The sequence below is a fragment of the Leuresthes tenuis genome, unplaced genomic scaffold (genome assembly GCF_036924035.1).
Source record: "Leuresthes tenuis unplaced genomic scaffold, fLeuTen1.0.hap1 SCAF_6, whole genome shotgun sequence".
Taxonomy (NCBI): Eukaryota; Metazoa; Chordata; class Actinopteri; order Atheriniformes; family Atherinopsidae; genus Leuresthes; species Leuresthes tenuis.
The window spans coordinates 5,462,492-5,486,221 of NW_027325360.1; the positions used below are offsets into that span (position 1 = coordinate 5,462,492).

The 23,730-nt window shown below is 39.6% G+C and overlaps 1 protein-coding gene across 1 annotated transcript; it reads left to right on the forward strand.

Annotated features, from left to right (window-relative positions):
* The first annotated feature begins 17,349 nt into the window (after positions 1-17,349).
* On the forward strand, positions 17,350-23,014 carry prdm8b (PR domain containing 8b). Its single transcript, XM_072386918.1, has 4 exons — positions 17,350-17,685; positions 20,087-20,311; positions 20,777-21,008; positions 21,188-23,014. The coding sequence occupies exons 2-4, from the start codon at positions 20,093-20,095 to the stop codon at positions 22,447-22,449; spliced, it is 1,713 nt and encodes a 570-aa protein (XP_072243019.1). The 5' UTR covers positions 17,350-17,685; positions 20,087-20,092; the 3' UTR covers positions 22,450-23,014.
* Positions 23,015-23,730: the final 716 nt, after the last annotated feature.

The following is a 23,730-nucleotide window of genomic DNA, read 5'->3' on the forward strand; positions in this document are numbered from 1 at the left end:
CATTGAGGCCTCTTTCACTTCACTGTCAAAACAACTCGTTAGCCCTCAGAAACAGGAACTTTTTGAACTCAGCTTTTGAATATTCCTCATTGAACAGGTTCCAAAAGACCTACCCCGATTGTGTCATTATCTTGGGAGTCTGCAATTAATTTATTTTTTGTTTTAATTTAGTTTTTACAACCTGTCATTCAACCTTAAACCCCCTTGAATTCCCATTCTGTTCTGTCTCTGTGTTTTTTCTCTGAAAGGCCACTTTGATGCTCTTATGGAACGCAATCCTGTCCCTGTGCAGGGATTTTGAGAAACACACAAACTACTCACACCTCAGATGCCCTCTACTCAGCAGCTGTGTCCCAATGCTTTACAGGAAGCCCTCCCCTTTGCACACATGCACACCCTGCTCTGTTTGCTGCCGGCATCCGCCTGCCGATGCCCATTGGGACCCATCTGTGTATTTGCTGCCGTTGCCTTTGATTTCGTTGTTCTGTGTGGCGGTCCTACAGCCATTTTGAGCCACCAAAGGTTCGAAGGGGCAGAGATGGGTGCATGATGTTTGTGGTACAGACAACTCCTCCTCAAGGCTTCCCACATCATTTGTCATCTTCTTCCCACATCCTTTTCTTTCTTTGCTCTCTGCCACATCAAAACAGCCCCAACGCCTCGCCTTTAAAAATATTTTAGAGGTTCAACATTCAAATTGGTTACAGAGTTTAATTCACACAATACCTCCTTTTACTGGTCATGCAACTATAATTATATCAGAAATGTATTTTGTGCAAGTAAAAATAAATATGAGTAACTGAAACTATTGTCATTATTTGAAAAATGTTAAAAAGTGATGTGAACTGACTATTGCCAGTACAACACAAGAGAAGAGGCCACCTGATACCCCTGTAACTAATGAGTGAAGCATTGTTATCCCTTGTTTCTATTTCATAGTTCTAGTTTCAATTTTTTAGAACAGTAGTGTCATGAATGTTTTCTTACAAGGCGAGACAATTGCTCTAATTTTCTCGAAAAAGAAAAAAAAGATTTTCGTTTATAATTTTTCAGATTGCGACATGTGATCAGGCAACCTGCTCCCATAAAAAGGCAAATATTTATTTTGCAGATGGGGTGGGTCTCACCTCGTAAACCAGAAAAAGGAGATTCTTTTTTCAAGTTACCTACAAGAGAAGGTCTATTAAAGCAAAGCGGGATGCTTTCCTACTCCTAACCAAGTAGTTTTAAACCTAAACAAGTGACGTAAGCTCCTAAACATAAAAAATGTTCAAGTTGCTCATCTAAGCCTCATGGTTTAGGATCCCTATTTAACCGAATTTGGGAATTTGGGAAATAGGGATAGGGATTATAGTAGTGCCACTTTCACTCATTCAATTACAAGGGTTTTTTTTCAATAAATCTACTCTAAAATCAAAACTGAAAAGGAATTCAATCTGTTCAAGTAATCCCTGTTTTGTGAGACAACTAGAGCAAAGCCAAGTGGATCATTTGAAGAGTTTGGGGGACTTTGCCCTGCCCTGACAGACGCAGACGTGTGGCTCCATCTCCCTAAAGTGTGTTTTTGTGTGTTGGTTTGTGTATGGGAGGATGCCCTGAGGGCAGAGGAACCTGGAACATTAAGCCTTGCCATGGTGGCTCAGTGCAGCTCTGAGCCTTGAGCTGCTTTGGCAGCTTGCCTGGGGTGGAGGTGGCAGTGGGGGTTGCACAGGTTTGGAAAAGGACCCTCAGCTATCTCCTCCTCACTCTTCTGGGACATGCAGCCAACTCATAGTCTGAGTCAAATTTTTGTTGCTTTGTTTCTGTAATCACGTCTACCATAGAAGAAAAAATACTTCTTGGTGCTCTTTGTCTAACTGTGTTCACCCAGAGCAGCAAGTACAAGAGTTATACAAATATTAAAAGAGGAATGGAATTTACCTGCTTGCATTCTTTGGCTGGGCAGTTTGTTATGATGCAGACTAAGAATATGCATATTTTCCTTCGAAAATTTCCCAATAAAAACTAGAACTTTGTGGATTAGAGCTGTGATCCCAAAGATACCTCAAAGTTCTGTATGTTTGCTGCTGTTCTGTATGTCTGCTGTACAGTTGGCTGTAGTGGCCATCTCAGGAACTACAGGTTTTGGTACATCCAGCCTCAGCTGAGCTTAGTCTATCTTTCACCTGTTTCCATTGTGTGTGGAAGCATGCTATGGGCTCCTATGGGTCAATGTTGGGGACATGATGTGGAAGTTCTCAGACATCAGGAGATAACATCTGACATGTTTTTTTTTTGTTGTTGTTTTGTTTTTATCCCAACATCGTGCAGCATCATAGAACAGTTAGTCACCCATTATAATAGACCATGCAGCCATTTTAACTCAATTTCATCCATCCAGTTAGATATTTTCCTCCTCATAGGACTTTCATCCTCCTTTTCTAAGACTTCACAACATTTATTGAAGTGTTAAAGTTATACTCAAACTCAGGTGTGGTTCAAAGTATTTTTTTCTGTCCGCAAAAGATATTCACATGATTATGTCAAGCCAACTTCATCATCAAGAACAGTGCAGTGTATTGTTAACATGGTGGCCACAATCCCACTTCCCAGTTTTTTTTCTCCACAATCACTGGAAAATTGAACATTTGTAAAACTGTTGAAATTCTGTGCTTAACCAAATTTGCAAAATGACAATTTTTATTATCAATAATTGATTCGATTTGTTCATTTAGAAACCCTACGTAACCCATAAGATTATCATATTTAAGCCCATTCAGCTAGATATGGAGCCCAAAGGAAGTCAGCCAACATGACCTGCAGGAATCTTTTTGAATGGCTTTATGGGTCTGACTGAGAAGAACGCTAACCCTGGCTTTGCATCAGGAGCATCACGTGATGCATTACATGATGATTTTCATTTTGCCTCCCATGCTAACAGATGAGAGCGTCCACAGGCTACATGAGATGCGTGTCTCAGCCGCAGCTCAAACTGCTCTGCAGTCATGTGCCTCCTAGAGTTTCAGAGGTGCCTAGTTTTAACATTTATTGAGGAAGCAGTACCGAGCAAAATATAACTACTATAAGCAACAACACATCTTTCATTGAAGTACCATTTTGTAGATGACATTTTAGTGACATTAAAGGTGCTTCTTACTTGTTATGATGATAATAACAAACGACATTCAGTTGATTTTGGCAGTTGTATGTTACTACAGTCAAGTTACATTTGGACAGCTTTCAAGTCTTAAACTTAAATCAAGCATTGTAATCACTTTTTGTGAAGATGGTCATTACCAGAGGCATCTCTGTATTTGAATGCAACTGTGCAGGTTCTTACTGCTTCACAGACAGATCAGTGGTGTGGCTACACACATGCAGCCATAACACAGCAGTTCAGCAAAGCATAATCAACACACATGCCATGTTTTCAGTGTGAGACCAGCCTAAGGCTCAATGGATCAATGTTGGGGAGCTGTTAAAATGTGCCTTATCGAAACAACATAGGAATTTCTAAACCTCACTGACTATGACTCCATATAATGGGCACAAAGGAATATGTAGCTAAATTGGTTTGCTTTACTGACTGGGTCAAAAAATGGGCGCATTGGCTATACTTACATGTTTGTGTGTAACAGTACATAATGATAAACAATGTGCAACATGCAGCTCCTCATATTTTAACAGGAATAAAAAAAAAAATGAAATCATAAAACTCCAGTGTTGGCCACTTTCTGACTGGCTTCCGATCTGTTACAGAATTGATGATACAATTTTACTGTTGCTTTTTAGGATCTAGATGGTATTGGCCAACTTTATCGAAAGGACTTCATTATACTCCAGCTACAAAACTGAGGTTGAGTAATCACATGCTTTTAGGTGTTCCAAGGTCCAGTTGCAAAATGGAGACGATTGAGCCTTTGCTGTGGCTGCTCCTAATCTATGGAACAACTGCTCAAACGAGAGACTTTTAGGATGCAATTGAGGACCCACCTTCTAGGTTTCGGTTTAGATGGAGATTCACACCTTTATTTTATTGACTGTTTTGGGGTTTTATTTTATTACTGCTTCTAGATTTATCCATCCATCCATTCTCATCCACTTATCCGAGGTTTAGCTTGGAGGCCACAGGTCCAGGAGAGAAACCCAGACTCAAATTAGCTTTATAAATAAGACTGACGTTGACACAATCCTTAAAATTATGGAATAAGTGAGTTCCTTATTAAAAGCCTCTGGAAAAAGCTTAGATAATGCAGCAGTTTCCCATCATCTCAAACAGCAGAAGACAGAGTCGTATGTATGTATTCCGGGATCTAGACCAAGTGTGAAAACTGTGGCAGACCCAAGACCAGTTCTGTTCTGGACCGCACCCAGGTGTGACAGCAGCTTTCACGCTTAAACAAGTGTATTGAATAATCAGGGCTAATAGCCACAGGTTCAGTCAGCCCAAGTGTGAAAATGGCCTCAGAGAGTTATCACACCTACACTTTATTTTCTTGGAAGAGGTAACTTTGGTATATTTGTAGATTTAATTCAAGCTCTTACACCGGTGATTAAGAAGTGAGACAAATACAGACGTAGAAGAAAAACAGGGTTCTCTATGCACCTTCCTGTAATATGCAGCTTAATCAGGAATTAAGTAGTAGCTCACTGATGGTTTTTGCAGCTTTTACTTGTGCCATTAGACAAACGTTTCCAAACTACTGTCCTAATCAAGAGTAAAGGTGGATGTAGAAATCCCATATGGGATCTTTGTGACCTTCCAGAGAATCTGTGGACTACAGATATTGACGTCTATATGGTTATATCCATTTCATTTCTACAGTGGACGACAAAGGCAAGCACAATTCAACTTTAGACAATAAGTAACTTATACTGTAGTTCTTCTAAGGTCCACTCAATTAACATCAAACCCTAATACGAAATGCAGACCAAAAGGACAAATGTTCTATCCATCAAGTGCAAAAGCATTGCAGTTGCACAGACTATAAATGGGAGACGCTATATAGCCTATTACATTTATGCTTTTTCATAATATCCCTCTGAGTCCATTTTGGTCATTTTTTAATACTTTTGATTTTGCCTTTATATGCCACAAAAAAAGAAGTTTGCAATGCTACCCATGCTTGGTATCTTTTTTTCTAGTTTGTAATATCAAAATTATTTGTAGTTTGTTTTCTACGGCGCCATAATGACGTCATGTGATCTGATCATGCCGGCGTGATCATAGACCTCAGAGGAATATTGCACAATAATAACATTTATTCAGAAACCTAACACTTGAAGTATGTCCTGGAAATCAACTTTTCCAAGCCTGCAGAGCAGTTGTCTCTGATTGGTAGAAATCTGGCAGATAAAACGTCCCTTGACTTAACTTACCTACCCAACTGCTCTTCACCATTCTATCCATTTTCTGTGTTTGACAGCAAACTAAAACAGATTACCTTTAAACCTGTTGTCTTTTTGCCACTCACTGGTGGAACTAGGTGGAATCCATGAGCAGTTGCATGTCCCTTGCCTTTATTCAGGCTTCATGCACACAAAAGGCAGCCTCAGAACAAGCGGAAAATAAATATGACGTATAAACAAAGCTGTCTTTAACAAAGCTATGGGTGACGTCAGCTTCACAGTCTCTTCTTTTATGGGTCCAGTTTCTCTGAAAAGCAGTGAGTTGACGACGGAACCACCTCGAGAGAAGGGTTAGAATCTATCTATTCCACAGAACTTCAGTGATGTTGGTTAACCTGTTAGCCTAAAAAACGCCAGGGTGAAGGTATTTACAGACTGTGGTTACAGTATTGTCAAATGGAAAGGGTGTCAGAGGTTTTTGGCTTGTCAAGTCAGATTGGGTGCTGTTAACTGCTTGATTTGATGCAAGAATATTCGGTATGTCAATCTCTCCTTTGTTGACATGGCAACGGGAGACGCCAGAATGAGAGTGCTTAACCCCGATAACAGGACTTTTTACATGTTTGCACATAAATGTACAGCTACTTGCTGACTATATTTAGGAACAGAGGCATCAGCATGACCTACACAGTTCACTGCAACATATTTCATGATGGAATCAGCTGTCACTGCTACTGGTTTTGGATTTAGCCCAATCGAACTTCAAGTTGGTGGAACAATTTTGCAGAATAACAAGAGGACTTACTTTGTTGTCTTAGAGTGAGATGCTTCCACTATATATGGGGATAATTTCCAATCGGCACAGTTACATGAACTGTAACAGTAGCAACCGTTAGTTTTAATAGGCAGACTTTCAGTCTCAATTTCTGATTTGTTTAGCTGTCTGACAGCATATACAGAAAAATATGTGAATGAGGGCTACATAAATGTTTCCATCTCTCTGTGGACAGTTTTATTAATAGTGCTGCATAGGCATGATTTGTTTTTCTGGGAATTAAAGGGGGGAAGAACCCAGTTTGTTGACATACCTGCATACATTTGGACAAGGCTTACTTGGCCCATTACCTTTGAAGACCTTTTTTACATACATGTTAACTATATGGTAACTGCCTGCCTCAGCTCTGTGTCTACTCTGGCTCTGATGAAGGCACGATATGTTTATATGTTTGCAGAATTCCAGTCTGCTGAAATAATCACTCAGCTTGAGCCGTCTTTCGCTCCTCAGAGCAGGCTTTTAACAGTTTAGGTAACTAGATTATCACTGTTCAGCCACTGACTAACAGTGACACTGAACAAAGATTGTAGTCTGTTACTTTGGAGGCTACAAAGAGATGTGCAGATCGCAAATTAGCTAATCAGCTGTAACACTTTAAAGAAAAGTATTCAGAAATGTAAAGATTAAGTTGCACTGCTAAATTATTGAAAATGTTTGCCACAAATTCTTAAAAATCCATTTTAAATATCAGTAATTTGGAATTTAGACATAGCACATTGGCCAAAGCATTCAGAACAGCCCATTAACCCGTGGTTACTTTTTTGGAAACCCTTCCATAACTTGTATGCAGCTTTTCAACCCAATGCAGTCTAAAGGAATCTGCAGGAATAACACTGAATCTCTGTAAACCAATGATGAATTTCCTATCCATTTAGCAATTTCAACCACTGATGTCCATGTGTTGCAGCTTACCAATATAATGTTTTTGGAGACTTTGATGCATGTAATACTTTATTGAATGGTAGTACGAAGTTGTCAGTTGAAGTTGACACCAAGGCCACGTGCTGTTCAATGCCAGATTGAAATACAAAACTTCGCTAATCCACCCTAATTCAGATCAGAATCGGCACGTGGTGCCACCAGCATCAGTGCTAGGGGCCAAAATCTCTTTGGTGTTGTCGGTCTCTTTCCACCTCTGAACATCTTCTCTACAAATCTGTTCAATGCAGTCATTAAAACAAGAGCTGTTCAACACTGAATGCACAGTGAAACACTGTGTTTCATCTTGTGCAAAAAATTGCTCCTCGAACAGCCCTGAGGTGTCATTCAGAAATGTAAAGCATCCTCGCTACTCCAGGGACACCTCTCATGCACTCTCTGTGGGCAGTTTTCTCTTTCTTTTAGTCACTGATCAATAACAAAGGACAAAAGTCGACTACTTGAAGACATCCTGAAGCACCAGACACACACTTGACCAAAAAATGAAACGGTGGTAGAGAATGTTGACTGACTGACGAACACAGCCTCAGTTTCTCTTTGTCTCTGTCCCTCCTTCTTTTTTCCTCTTCTGTCTTTCTTTCTCCCTCTGTCTCTTTCTCTTTGTAGTTTGAGCACCAGAAGCTGTGGAGAGAAGAGTCCACGCCGGCCAACAAAGCTATTGAAGCATTACTCCCCCATCCCTCTCTCCCTCTCTCCCTCTGTTCAGGCCTTGCTGTGTTTTTGGCAGTTACTACTGACCATCATGGATGTCATTGCCAATTTTTGTGAAAACTGGCACATATGGCAGCTGAAGTGCCATATGCCATACAGAATATTTTTTGGCCGTTTCCCCCATTTGTATAATCGCTGGACCCGGTATAAAAGTGGCTCATTATTAATTCATTCATTCCCAGTTTTTTTCTCCTTTTAGATCCCCAGTGTGTTTTTCCCCTCTTTTTTTCTAGCTTTACTTCATTTTTCTCCAGGTCCGTTTGATGTCTGTGAGGACAGGAATGACAAGTTAATTTAACGTGCTGTTCAGGGATTAAAGCATTAGTTTAATAAAAGCTAAATGTGGGGATTATTGCTAGTGTAGAAGTCCGTCTTCATGCATTAATGTTGTTTTCAGACTGCTATACTGTTGCGCAAATTAAATATTGTCTTTTATGATTTAGTTTGGTTTATTGCAACAAAGAGAAAAACTGTTGTGACATTTGATGTTTTGGGAGTTTTTCCTACTTTAAGTAATTTACCCCTTTGCCTGCGTTCACCTGCAGAACTCATCAAAAGCCTGGCCTGGTGTGCTTTCTTTTTCTACTGTCAACTAACTTCATGCAATGTCAAAAATAAAATAAAAACCACAATTTAGAAAATAAATTCATTAATCAATTCTATATCCTCTGTCTGGAACTCTCACCACCAAGTCGAATGTTTCCTACTGAAGAGGTGAACCTTTGATGCTCATCAAAAACATTAAAGTAAATATTGTTCAGAGTGGAAGATGTGGAGCATTTTCTGGCGTATTTGATTCTCATTTGCTTATGTGTTGTATGTGATTGATGCCTTTGTTTTTTAGTTTAGAATAAATTTTCATACAGCACTCCTTGGACCCTCGTAAATTTTGGATGACTTAGTTTAAATTTGTGATGATGACAAATGAGAAAAACAAACTACAGTATGAATGATATTTTCTGAAATTCTTATAAATCATTATTAAAGAACCATGTATTCACATGAAGAATTACTGGACTGCATACTTTATGTTTTGTTGTGTGTGTGTTTTATCAAATGCTTTTGAGTCTGTTTTGAAAAGAGCTATTTAAATTAAATTTACATTGACATTATTTGACATGCTTATTAGTATGTGCTGTCCTATGTAATACAGTTATTTTGTTAACAGAAAAGCTGAGCCAAAAAACTACAGTATTGTTCAAAATTCCTGACCCATATTCTTTATATTTTTCTTCCAGGCATCCAGACTTTCGTGTAATATTTTAAAGTGGTCTTGATCAAATTTTTTCTTTGGACATTGTTTTTTCACTTATTACCACAAAATTATGTGGGCATTTTGGAATTACCACCACTTGTTATTCAAGCATATAAAATTGATCTAACTCAAGGGAGGGACCATCTACACATAACAGACAGGTTTATCAAGGAACACATTTTTAATTGTATCTTTATTATCTCAATTCTTTTTCCTGTTGCAAAGACACATAATCTGTTCCAACTCTTTAGTTGTATCTATGAAAGATGAAAAAGATAGCAAAGTTGAAGAAACATACAATAGAATTTTTCCAAGGTGAAGAAAAGCTCACAAGAGTTCAAAGAGCTGTTTGCTGAAAACTTGACTTAAAACAATTGAGGAAACTGGACAAGTAGAGGACAAAAGAAGAAGAATCAGACCTAAAAAATATCTACAGCAGATGAACAGGATCTGAAAGTGACGTCCTTAAGAAACCCAGCAAAGACCTGACACAGGACCTGAGAGATGCATCTGGACCTTCAGCTGATCCATCTACTGTTGGCCCAAGCCTCATCAGAAATGGTCTCCATGGAAGGGTGGCTGTCAAGAAGCTGTTCTTAAGGAAGGGAAACAGGGAGAAAAGGCTGAGCTACGCCAAATGACACAAGAAGTGGACTGAAAATCAGTGGCAACAGGTCTTATGGAGGGATGAATCCTCCCCAGAGCCCGGACCTCAACATTATTGAAGCAGTGTGGGATCATCTGACAGAGAACGGAACAAAAGGCAGCCGACATCCAAAGAAGAGCTTTGGGATGTCCTTCAAGAAGCCTGGAGAACTATTCCTGAAGACTCCTTAAAGAAATGACAGAAAGCTGGTCTCAGAGGGTTCAGGCTGTGCTGAAGGATTGTTGTGTTCATACCAAATGTTGATGTTTTTTTCTCAATATATGAAGAAATGAGGGGTGGCTCAAGACTTTTTCACAATAGTCAAATTTATTACTTTTTTAATATTATTATTTTGTGAATATTTGGCAACCCTTGGATGAGGTATTCAGTCTCTGACGGCTTCTGTTGTTTTCTACCTGCAAATCAAACATTGTTTGCTATTCTTGAGCAAGATTTAATTATTTTTTAAAACTTTTCTTGTTGCTTTTTATATCCACATGCTTGTCTTACTTAGCCACACATTTCTTGTTAGTTCCACTCGAGCTAAATAAAAGCACCACTTGCTGAGTCAGTGTTATATGATTGAGAGTCGGCCAGATTGATATATATATAAATATATAAACTTGTGATGGATTTAGCCTAAACCTTTAGGACATACAGATGCCTCAGATACCACTTCAAGTTCTACCTCCTCTGTCTCACACGAACAGCTTTCCTCTTCCACGATTACAGAATTTTCTTCCTCTTACTGAATGTGTCTCTCAGTCTTCCTTTGACACTCACACGCAAATATCCCACACTTCCTCTTTGATTTGCTGTCTCTCTCTTCCTTCTCCTCTTCTGCCCTCCTTTGGAAAAAGACTGAAAGGTCTGCAGCAACTCGCAGTGTGACTGTTCGACCATCGCTTTGTCAGTCACAGGTTTGGATCTTCCTCAGTACATCTGGGCTGTGTTACTCAGCTCAGAGGCAGGGTTTTCTTGTTGACTCACCTGAACGAAGAGGATGTCAGTAATAGATTATCAGGAGACTCAAAGACTGGAGACAAAATCAGTCAAACAATAATCGTGTAACAGTTTTTCCATGTTGATTCCAGCATTTTTGGTAAAATAAAGTCACCTCTCTTTGTATGATTTTATTTAGACAGTTCAACAGACACTTCATTTTCTAAAGCTGTTTCGGACCTGTACTTGTTCCTAATGAAATTAGTTGTGGTTTGATTGAATACATTATGGATTACAAACATCCTGATGTATTTATTTGACCTGTTTTTCCAGCATGGCCAAAAACTGTTTTGAGACAGGCATAAACATCCAGCTAATAATTAAACAGTAAGATATTGAAAAATGAAAACACATCAGTACAAATGCATCTAAAAGAAGGGCATTTAAAAAAAGGTACATAAGGTCCAAAATAAGTTTTACTAAGATTACACATTACCCTCACTGGTGAAACTCCCTGTTGTTTCTGTCAATTTAAAAATTTGTGTGAAGCTAGCACCAGAAAACGTGTGTGGAAACTTAAAAAGTACATTCTCATAAATAACATGCTACATATGTTAGCCATGAGTGTTCATATTCCATATGGTGAGCTGTACGCACGCACCACGATATCTGAGTGGAAGAAGCTCCAATTGCTGTGTTTACAAAAGTAGAAACATACGTTGATGAACTACACAACAGTGCTGCAGCATCGTGTTCCCGTCATCAGTTAAGAAATGCATCACATTTCAAACTGATTTTAACTTTAGCCCAAAACGAGAACCCCTTTTTTCATTCCCCTTCGTCCTTAAGCACATCCCCTGCCTCCTAATGCTGCTTCATTTCACCATTACCAGGTGCACAGATACAAATGCAGGTTGTCAGTCCATACAACAAAAAGATGAATCCATGAATATTTGAGCTCATTTGAGTTTTTGTGTCAAACAGTGCGTTCACATTCCACTCCATCGCCCACATCGTTAGAGAGTAGTTTTGAAATATTAACTGCAAACCTCAACATAGATGTGACATTTATGCCTGAGCTGAGGAGGCAGAGCTGAAGCAACAAAAGCTGAATGCAGTGCAAAAGAGCCCTTTAATAACAGAAAGGCTATTGAAAGCCGGGCGTGATTTAATGTCACATAAAACATTCAAGCTTCTATAAAGCAAATAATCTGTTTATTCAATTCATGTTTGAATGGGTGCGTGTGTGATTAAAGAAAAAAACACACTCAACTCCACGTATGAAAGTTGGCTGTGATTTATTTAACAGTTTTGTTGCAAACAATAACTGTCAGCGTGGCTGCAGCTGAGGACTTTGACGTCTGGGTGAATAAGAGTGTTTTTCTTGTGATGTGTTTACCCATCGAAGATCAATGCATAACCCTCTCGAGTTGCCTTTTTTTCCCCTTCCAAAGCACAAAACAAGCCTTATATTTGATGAGATGTGGAGACAGGAAGACAGCATTGCTGCCAGTCTCTGTCTGCTGAAATCCATTAGCAAAAAGCTTCTGTTGTCATTCTGGTGATATGCTGCATGAAAGGGAGAGAAATGAACCTATCACAGCATTTTGGATTACAAGGAGCATATTAAAGATAAAGTTTGAGTCGGAAGTTGTTCAGATTTTTGTGAGAAAATATTCAAGTAGGCCTGTTGATGCATGATATAAATATGATTCTGTCAAAGATTTTTTTTTTATTTCGTAAATGAAACCTCGGCGACATTCAACATAATCAGGCCAAAATTGCATGATGAATAAAACATGATGTAGGTATCAACCTGCCTATCTCATACAGTATTTAATCTTCAGGTAATTTCATGGTGGCTCCAGTTGGACAGCCAATGCTGGGAGACATTAACAACTATTCATAATGTCAATGCTCATTTTGTTTTAATTGTTCATCTTGAATCTGTCTTTATTTCCAGAGTTCCTGTTGGTTCAACACTCTTCAGTTTACACAACGGAAGTTGCACCAGTTGCCCATTTAAGCTCTGTTAACCTAGTTTTTGTTAGGCTGACGGATGAGATATGACAGTTTCAGCAGATATTTCTGTAATTTGACTTACAACACTCCGTACCGCTTTGTCAATCTCCTCCCCACTTGCCCTGATTTTCGTGTCCATTGTTGGTTGCCACTCTTTTTCTTGTTTGGCATCCATGTTTTCCTCTACAAAGCTCTGATCGAGGCTTTTCACAGCTGAGACCTGGAGTTTTCACTGCAGGAAAAAAGCACAATGAATCTGATCTCAGCAACAGTAGACCAGTAGAAATGACAGGTCTGAAACTAAATCTGAATCTTTTTGACTGTTTCTTTAACATCTGATTTTGTTATATGGCTACTTGTGCATTTAAAAGGTCTGTGGGGTTACAAAGCCTCATTTTTCAAAAGTTAAGACAAGGTCTCCTTTAGCATCAAATGGCTGCAGCAGTATTAGACAACGACTGCAAACATTCATTCAGTTCAACAGTCAGTTCAACGTTGTGCAGTATTTACTTATGACTTAAAACAGACTTTATAAGGCAGCTGGAGGAGAAGTAAAAAAGCCACAGGATCTGCAAATTTCTCCCTCCATTTCCAGGTCATGTTGGAGCAGGTAGATGTCACTTAATTCTTTTACATTTTCACTTGTTCTCTCACTCGATGTTTGGCTGGGTTCATGCAAAACAATCCTCTGGTTTCATTTAGGATGCAAAACTTCAGGAGGTTCAGGAAAAAAAATAGTAAAAACAGAGCTTTGATTAAGCACATTACATGGTGTGCATGAATCCCCTTTCCACCATTTTTACCCTGCCTCTTGAAAACTGATGATGATGACTACTTTCTATAATGTGTTGTTGGGCTTTAAACCATTTAAATTGCTTCTAATTGACCCCAAAATAAAATGATGACTCTGTAATTTTGCTCATTTCTACTCATATAGACAAGAAGCACCCTCTTAACAGAGGTGTCCACACATATAGCAACTGCTCTTAATGGGTTTAAAAAAAGATCAAGTTTACAGTGAGTTATGGTTCCGTTATGTTAGTTGTGGTAGTGCGGTAAACACCTAGTTAAAGATAAAACAATTTACCCCCCAGTTTGCAAGTTGGACACAGAACATGCCGATGTCCCAGTGAAAATCAGCACCATTTCTTTTTGCCATTCTGAATAAACGGAACCATAATTCCCATAGCTATGATCACATAGAAATTTCGAGTAATACCAAACTGGTGTTGATTTCAACAATGCTATTTTCAATGTTGTTTTATCCAGTGGTACCATAGCATGAAGGTCAGGTTAAAAAAGGTGATCAAAGCTTTTAATATAACAGGAAGGGGTGTTAATGTAATGAATGTCAAATCTGACATGTCTCCTTACATTCAGGTGTTGTAACATGGTGAAGAATGTCTCCTCTATCTTGCAGTAATTTGACCCTGGCCTTGAAACCCATTCATTTCTTTTTGATACTGTAAGGTACTGTCATTTTTTCTCCCTCTGGAGCAGTAAACCTTTCTTTAGTGCTTTCAAACCTGGACCACACCCATAGTTGTTGCCCTGTTTCTGTTGATGCATTTGCTCTTTAGCTCTGGCAACACGATTGTTGTTAAGGTTAAATCAGAAATGTCCTATGGATTTTGGCCAAGAATTGTTGGTAAATATATGAAAAAACAGGTAACAGATTCAGAAGCCCAACGTTAAAGTCTTGCCCGCCACTTTCAACATTTTAATAAACCAAAAATAAACTAATTAATCTTAAATTATGATTGCAGATGGATATGAATTGAGCATTCTTCAACAGCTTAAATTTCAAACTAATGAATTCAGTTTGGTTGTTTCACCCTGTTGTGCATGTTATGGATGTTTGGGCCTCTTCACCAAGATAAGAAAGAAAATGTGACAAATGTTGTGAAAAGGTCTATTTCAAGGCAAGCCAATGCAACCAAATGGTTGGGGTTAGGTTTAGGAAAACACTTCTAATATTATCATGTTTTCATTAAATAAGAATGTGCTAAATATTCTGTTCTTAGGTTGACATTTCTATCTTTTTTAACTTATATTGACTGAGGTTTGAGTTCACAAGTGTCGCCACACAGACAAAAAGGCAACAAAAAAATGTGTAGATACTCTTCATGGCAGTCCAGAGTTTTTTCATATCCTCACCGCCCGCTCTCACGAGAAAAAAATTAAAATGCTGTTGAATATTTTGCATCCAATGAAATGCTTTCTTGAATTTCAAATCTGAGCAGAGCTGATACTTAATATTGGTCGACTGGAGCAGAGCAGAAAAGCAAGGTAGCCTCCCACCTAATGGACACTGGGATGGACGCTTTACATTTCTCCAGCAATAAGTCCAGAGATTTGCTAAATATCTCCAGCTATAGGTAGTGAACAGCAGACACAGTTCAGCAGTGTGAAATACTGACAAAAACTGCTTTTGTTAAGGGTAATAAATCAGTCAGATTCCTGGGTATGTTGAGTCATCACTGGGATTATATCATCACTAACAGCAGAACCAAACAGCCTTTTCTTTTATTGGAGAAAATCTGTGTTCTTTTTGTGTCGGATCTGAAAATTTCCTTACATCTTGCTTTTCCTGATTTTCATTTCAACATATGAATGTCAGACTGTCTGACTGCACAATGAAAATACAGTGTGAAAATGGACTAATGGGAGAGGATCAGAACACAATACAGCTGTCAAAGAATCCAGATGCTGTGGAGTCACTGCTCCTACAGCTGTGAATGTCTGTCTTTAAACACACACAACCCCCCCAGCAGCATCCCACACTCCCTCTCATTGTCTGTGAGCATTTCTTCACATTTCTTGCACTGCGATATATTTTCATGAGCTTGGTGCTTTTCTTCACTTGTGCAGATTTTAGTGTGAAATGAACAAAAGAAAAAAAACTCCTGATTAAGTGCATTTTGTTAACACGTTTATTTTACAGCAGTTTACACAGAGACAAAAATATATTTACAAATCAGCCTTTTTATCTTGGTCAAATTAGGCTCAATAATCCCAAAAAATGTTTTCAACACAGAGAATAAAAATGTTTTTGGGTTTTATTTTGTCATTGATTGCATTGTCAGACAGTTGATTTTGCACAGAAGTTTGCAAATAAATACATTCTAAAGCAATTTTTCAGCAGACGAGATAAACACACCGAATGATTATAAAATAATATACGATTTTTCACTCTCGACACACAGTGTAGGGCCAGAAACCAGTAGCCCTCAGCAAACTGTGACAACTCTGTTTTATTCTTTATTGGTCTGTTTTGTGTGAGCATACATTCCCCACCATTTATATATATAAGGATATAGATACATGTGTCTATTACACATATATATGTATTATTTTTTTTCTACTTTGCAATTCATCATCAGTACAAACCAACTAGGAGGAGAAGATTGCCACTTTGAAAACCATCATCTCTGTCTCACCCACTGAGATTCTGCCTTTCAGAAATGATTAAATACTTGTATTATTACAGGTGACCTTTTTTTCAATGAATATAAGCTGATCCAGAAAATAAATTATGTTTTATGACATGAGATCCTTATTTCTGCTTTGTTTTTTTTTTAATTTTACATGATAGAAATAAGCAGCTCAGTATTTTGTACTGTGTTAATGGAGGGAGTTAAAAGTCTTAGGATTGACACTGTAGGCAGAATTCTTATGGTGTCACTGATTCACACATTTATACTGATAATGAGACTTCTATGTTCCTCATTAGTTATTAATTATTGTTATTAACTGCTAAAATCCTTTTTGAATGCCTCATTGTTCTTAAAAATCACATGCATGTTTTTAAGAAAATGCAATCAAATGAAACATTCAAACTCAGTATAGATTCAAGTAAGCAAACAGCTTGATTTTAAGACGTCAGTCTAGTCTAAACTACATTTCAGTGTACAGAATTCTGCCACCTTGCAGAGCCAAAGCCCCCAAATGAGTTTGAGCCGCAAATGACCTGCAGTTTCTATCTATTTTCCCTTAAGATATCAGCCCCTGGCTCAATGCAAATTATACACTGGCGCCCCCTAAATGAACCTGAACACAGTACAGAGAGAGGCAGCGGCAGCAGCTGAGATCCTCTGTGAGATACCCGGGATGTCCAGCCGCTCTGTGCGCGCGTAGAGCAGGCTGGTGCTCAAAGTGTCCTGCGCTCAGCGAAAAGTACATGAGCTGCGTGTTAAAATGCAATAAAAAGGTGTCTTTATTAGCATGAATTAGAAACATCTTTTCTAATGTTGCACAGCGGGCTTAGAGCCAAGTTGTATTTGTAGGGGTTAAAATCAGATGTTTGAACTTCTAAACAACAATAATAATAATGACAAAAATAATTATGATGTTATTGATGATACTGTAAAATATTTAGTTTTGACTCGAGTCTCTCTGAAGCTTTAATTCCTTCTCAGTTGCCTCCGAACATCCCCTGTATAAATGTCACTTTATTCCAATTCAACCACCAACTATTGTCATTTGAATTACAATAATAATGGGAGGGGTGAGAGGGGTCTTTATCCCCCTGCACGTCCATAAATTGCATCAAATGACAGTCGGCCAGTGAAGAGTTAAAGGGAGGAGACGGAGAGTGACACGCCTCATTGGGTAGATTATGCGCCGCAAACAAAAAGTGTGTGTCTGTGTGCCAGTCAGCCAGAGCATCGGGCCCCATCTGCACGCCTCTATCTCACTCTCTGTCTCCCTTTATCCGACCGGCTCTGTCTGCCCGGCCAGAATCTGCAGCAGCAGCAGCAGCAGCAGCAGCAGCAGTCCTGTCAGTTTCACGGCACCGGGGGGAATGTACTGATACTGTACGGAGCAGACCGGGAGCGCATCACCATCTACATCACCTCCATCACCGTCATCGCATCCTCCTGCCTGTTTTGGAGCTTTTTCTCCGTGTCTCTCTTTTTTTCCCTTTGGCTGCACACGGGTTTTGAGTCATAGCATCGCTCTCCAGTCTTTTGTGGATTATTGCCCCTTCTTCTCATCGACCGAAAGGTAGGTTTTGTGGAATAAAATAGCGTGTGTGGTCTGGGTAGTTTTAGAGGGTTTTGAGGGTGTTTGGTGCGGCACATGCAGCCACAGCAGAGCAGAGAGGTGGGGGTGAGATGGGGGGGGCTGGGGGGTTGGAGGGGGGGTCGAACGCAGATGTTTCAGTGCCGCCGCTGTTCGGTCACAGCACTGATTTAGGGCAGTTTTGTTACTGGCACTGATTTAGCAGATGGGTTAAACTCCCCCATCCCACCCCCCACCCGAAGTGGGTTTGAATGGGAGTGCGTCTGCTTTCCCCCAATTTATAAACCTGCAAATATCCCGTTTTTACTTGTTGGAGCCTGGCCAGGTGCTTTTCATCCACCTGCTCGGCCATCGTGTCGGTTCCTCTTAACGGAATTGGGTTCTGTTTGTGTGGTACCGGAAGCAAGTCGTTTAGGCTCGTAGCTCAACCTGGAGAGCTTTGGAAGGCTCGCGGCGCGCATTTTGTTCCAGAACATTTCTCGAGCCGTTAAAATATTTTTTGCAAGATAGAAAAAACTCCGAATCATTGCGCTCCAAAAGTTTGACACAAGGCGAACAGAATTCCTTTTCCCTACATAAAACAATGAAAAATAAATTGGAAAAATCTAAATAAGAAGTCAAAGCAGGGATGCACTTCTCTTTTTCTGCCGCGAAGCAAGAGATCACAGCTCATCTGCTCCCGATATTAACATCTGTTCCGTCTGCAGCTGTTGATATCAGCCTTTCAGTTTTCAGAACCAAATAAAAACACCCCCTGATTGTGCGCACATGGGAAAAAAAATCTAACTTTTACTTAAACTTTAAAAAAAAAGAGAAAAAAAGCGTTTAACTTTTTAAACGAGAGGGCTACTTTTATTTTGCACGAGCCGCATCATGGTCGGTTTCGTAGGCATTTATTATGCGTCCAACCTCAAAGGGGAGACTTATGCATCAAAATAAATGCCTGCTGCGGCTGAAAGGCATCGAAATGATCGATTTAAAGTTGTTCTATTGCTTTATTATGTTTCTGATGCTGTAGTCTATCCTAAACTACGGACAAAAGGATGATTTTTATCGATTTAAGATTTACGATGTTGCAAATACCGACATAGGTGCGACTTTTATTTCTATTTTCTCCTTATTATGTTTCATGCTCACCACCGCGCATCAGGTGCAGCTTTCCGTGCACACTCAGCTGTATTTAACGTCAGAGAATGTGAGACGAGAGGAGGGAATAAACACACACATTCAGAGGTTAGAAAGGGAGAAAAGAAATAATTAACCGGTCGTGCTGCTTTAATTACAGTCTCAGAGGGGAAAGTGGTGGATTATGGTAATGAGGCAACATACGCTGCCGCTTGTAGGAAGGAGAAAAAGGTTGGCTGACATGAAATCACTGACTTTGACGGTCCACTTGAAACCCATTGGACATGCTCTCTCCATTTAGACATGCACGGACCTCACGAGCTCCAACTGAGGGAGCAGTCTTTATTGTTTTTGCTCGGCGCAAAGAATAAAGATGCTATTGTGGCTTTATTACACAGTTTTAGACGAAGAAAAAGAGAAACCCATTGGAGGAGCGTGTGAATTACAGCCTGTTTGATTATAATACAGAATCTCTAAAGCACAATTGGAACATTGTTAAACTCAGGACTCTTAGAGCCACTTAGGAAAATTAAAGGAATATTACGGGAAGTTTTCGCTTTGAATGCCGCTAATGATAACATTTACAGAACAGACAGATGACGGGGAGCTCGTAGAGGCCTATTAATGCCAATATTAATTCACTATGAAATATAAATTTATATTAATACATATGTTAATAAATTTACTACTAATAATAAAGACATGTGGGCTTATTGTATTATTACTGACTTGTATTATTGTATTATTATATTGTATCTAAATCAATCCCTTTTTTAAAAAATGGATTCAATATATAGTATCCTGCTTTCATAAGGTTAGACAATAAATAGCCCATTACAACCATCACCACCACTACTAAAACTACTACTACTAATAATAATAATTATAATTTTTTTTTGCCATTAAATGACAGAATTTGGAAACAACGTCATCAGTATGCTGATGCCGTCCGGAAATCATGACGGGTTTGAATAAATTAAAACCCTGAAAGAGAAAAAAAAGGGAAAAAAGACAGCTGGTTTAGCCTATCTGTCTGAGAATTGATTTATTTCCTATGAGCAGGAACAGAGGTGGGGAAATCCACTAAACAATCACTTCATCTCAATTCTATTAGTTATTTCCTGTGAGTGATCATTTTAGAAGCAGTTTTACCACAAAAAACGTGTATTTTTATTGATTTTTGTATCATTATTGTATCTATGTATTTGCTTTTCGATCCACATATCGAAGATTGTAAAGTGTTTCCGTTTCTCTGCAGTGTGAAATGGAGGAGTCCAGCTCGCAGAAGTTGGCGTGGGATGGGGACGCCAAAGCGGTGCAGCAGTGTCTGACGGACATTTTTACGAGCGTCTACACGACGTGCGACATCCCAGAGAACGCCATATTCGGGCCTTGTGTGTTGAGCCACACGTCGCTGTATGACAGCATCGCCTTCATAGCTCTGAAATCCACCGACAAACGCACAGCACCTTACATATTCAGGGTGAGCAGGAGATTCATTTCCCTTTGTGAAACCCCTACATACTTTCCATCTCGTTAAATTATCCCACTTTCTAATTTGCAATATTCAGTTTATTTTAGTTAGCAGCCAAACAGGCCTGAAACAACTCAAATTTACAGCTCTCCAGTTCTATGGCTTTCTTGCTGTGCAGATGACAGTTTTTATAGAATTATTTTATGTATTTATAGCTATAGTTTGTTCATATTCCTTGTCAACCGATTCTTTATGAAGCCATTTAAATCATTTCAGTTATTTAGAAAAAGACTTAAATTAAAAGTTATGTCAAACTGCCCTGTTTCATGAATGCAGAATTTTTTATTTTTTTAAATAAAATAAAATAAGGCCTTGAAGCCAAAGTATTACTCCAAATCATTTTCTTGAATTAAAAAATAAATTGTAGTTCTAATCTAAAAAGTAACTATAAATGTTAATGTATGTGTTGCACAGGTGGACACCTCCGCAGCCAACAGCACCTCTGAGGGTTTGATGTGGCTGCGACTGGTCCAGTCTGCCCGGGACAAGGAGGAACAGAACCTCGAGGCCTACGTGAAGAACGGCCAGCTCTTCTACCGCTCGCTGCGTCGCATCGAGAAGGACGAGGAGCTGCTGGTCTGGTATAGCAAAGACCTCATCGACCTGCTGCTGCTCAGCTCGAGCAGAGCACCAACCAAGAGCAAAGGTGAGCCTGCTAAAATCATCATTTATCTGGATGCTAACACAGTGTTTAAAGCACATTCTTTTTTCCTATTTTCTATACTCTTGTTCTTCCATTTCCCACTTTTTGTTTTCATGGTTAAGAAGAATGCAGTCTTTCAGATCCATGCCAGTTTAGTAATTTTCCCTTTTCCTCCTTCCTAGGTTCGTCCCACCACTCCTGTCCTGATTGCAGCCAACGATTCCAGTTTGAGTTCCCATTTTTGGCCCATCTGCGGTTCCGTTGCACCAAAAGACTGCAAAGCATCACCGGAGCCGATGAGGAACCGAGTAAAGACAGCACAGAGCGACCAAACAACACCCCGACCAGGACCAGCCCAAAACTGGGTCGGTCCGAAGGCTACGGCAGTCTTCAGGACAGCAACAAACCCTCTACAGACTTTCACAACCTGGCCAGGGATCTAGAGAACAACCGGACCAGCCCGCCTAGTGACAAGGAAGCTGAGATCTGCAGTGAAAGCTCGCGAAAGAGGAAGTTCTCGGAAATAGAGGAACGGGAGTGCAGAGGATCCGGTCTTTCACAGACCAAGTCTAAAGATGAGCTTGCAACTTCTGCGCAGAATTACAGAGGAGTGTATGGCCTGGAGGAGAACCACAGGTCCTTCTCCCCGCCAGGCTCAACAGAGCTTGGAGAGGCCAAGCGCAGCGCCTTCACAGAGGTCAAGAAGTCACCCCAGAACCTCAAACACCACAGTGGTAACAAGAACCTCCAGAGCTCCAATTCTGAAAACAAAGATGGAGGTCGTCCCAGCAACAACCCTCCAGAGAAACACCTGAACATCAGGCAGGTGCTTTCGGAGACGCAGCCGCCCCAAACCTCACCTTTGGGCAGTGCGTTCACTTCCGTCAGCCAGCAAAGTGGCGGCAGCGGCAGTGGAGGAGAGAGGAAGAGTGCCTTCAGCCAGCCGTCCCGCTCCTTCTCACAGATCTCATCCCTGGTGATGCCTCCAAAGCTGCTGGACTGCCACCCAGCAGTGGGCGAAGCCATCTCCTCCAACAGACTTTATCAGGCCGACCATCTTGCCGCCAAGCTGCAGGGCGCGGAACTGGGCGCCAACTGCCCGGTGCCGGGTAGCATGGGTAAGCAAAACCCCTTTGTCTACGCCACTGCCTTCTGGCCCAAGAACTCTGGACCCATCCAGCTTCAGATGCCCTCGGCCCTCACTCTGCTGCCTCCCTCCTTCACCTCCCTGTGTCTGCCGGCACAGAACTGGTGCGCCAAGTGCAATGCCTCCTTCCGCATGACCTCAGACTTGGTTTACCATATGCGATCCCACCACAAAAAGGAGTTCTCAATGGAGCCTCTGGTCAAGCGGCGGCGTGAGGAGAAACTCAAGTGCCCCATATGCAACGAGTCCTTCCGGGAGCGGCATCACCTGTCACGTCACATGACCTCCCATAACTGACTTTTTAAGACAAACAAAGTAGGGACTTTTGTTCCACAAGAAAGGACTAAGAACCTGCCTGGATTTAAGTTCTCCAAAATGAGATAGGCCACTTAAAAACACAAAAGCACCCCTTGCACTTGTTTTCACTTTTGACATCTCTTTTGGTCTGTTTACTTTTTCTCCTCTGTACAAAATGTCATGTTTGGAGTGTATGCAAATGCATTTTGACTTGAAAATTAATCTATTTATGGAGCACTTAGAAATTTGAGAATAAGGGAAGATTTGAATATGTGTAAATGTACAGTAAGTTGTATTTTATATCACACAAATGCAAATATAGAAATGAATTACAAATGTAGTCACATGTCACAGTTTACAACGCAGCAAGTTTTTTCCTGTCTACGGTGAATATGGACACTAATTGGGGATATTATGTCAGACTATATTTCAGAGTGCATGTAATATTAAATGATATTGATTTAAGATGCAGTCTATACATTACAATGTAAATAATTTGTTTTATTTGAAATACAAAGTGTAATATTTTGTGTCAGTGGGGAATAGTTTCAGTGTTTCTTCCTTTTTGCGGAAATTTACTACTTGATAGTTTATCTAATCATGTTGAATGCATTGACAATAAAATAGCTTTATTTTCAACTGTGGCCTTTCTGGATTTTTCTTCAACTCCAACTGATACGCCGAACATTAAACAAATATCTGCACATCTGTTCTGCTTTTTTTTATTTAGAAATTAAGCTCAGTATTTATTATTCCTCACATAATATGTTTACCAATCTCAAATACTTTATTTTGAAATTTCATCAAGAATAACATTTTTTTCCAGAAAAAAATAAATGTTAGCTATTCTAAAACTTTTAGTCTTGCTTAAAAAAAACAACTAAAACCCTGAAAAATTAATTAAATAAAAAATTGTAATAATTCATTTCCTATATATATATGTAATATAATTACTCTGATTAATATGTACAACTTTTTATCTTATGTTCACCACCGAAAAGAGAGAAAATACACTGATTTATCTTATTATCATTCATTGTTTTATCATACTTATTGCCGTTGTCTTCATTAGGTCAGTGTTAGTAACACTGATGAGTTTCGTCAGTGTTTAAATGTTATGGCAAAAAATATTTACAACTATAAATTCAGTGTTACGGTTTTTTATTCGGTATCCTTACATTCATAAGAAGACTGCGATGATAAACTGAATTTGTAGCTTACATAGAGCTGATTTTCCGTGCAAAGCAGAAAACGCAAAGCCAGTGGCGCGCGGCTTCGCAC

Bases quoted from the DNA above. Each gene is read 5' to 3' on its own strand.
- prdm8b (XM_072386918.1), top strand. From the start codon at position 20,093: ATGGAGGAGTCCAGCTCGCAGAAGTTGGCGTGGGATGGGGACGCCAAA. The intron at 20,312-20,776 runs GTGAGCAGGAGA...TGTGTTGCACAG, and splicing joins CAGCACCTTACATATTCAGG to GTGGACACCTCCGCAGCCAA. The intron at 21,009-21,187 runs GTGAGCCTGCTA...CCTCCTTCCTAG, and splicing joins AGCACCAACCAAGAGCAAAG to GTTCGTCCCACCACTCCTGT.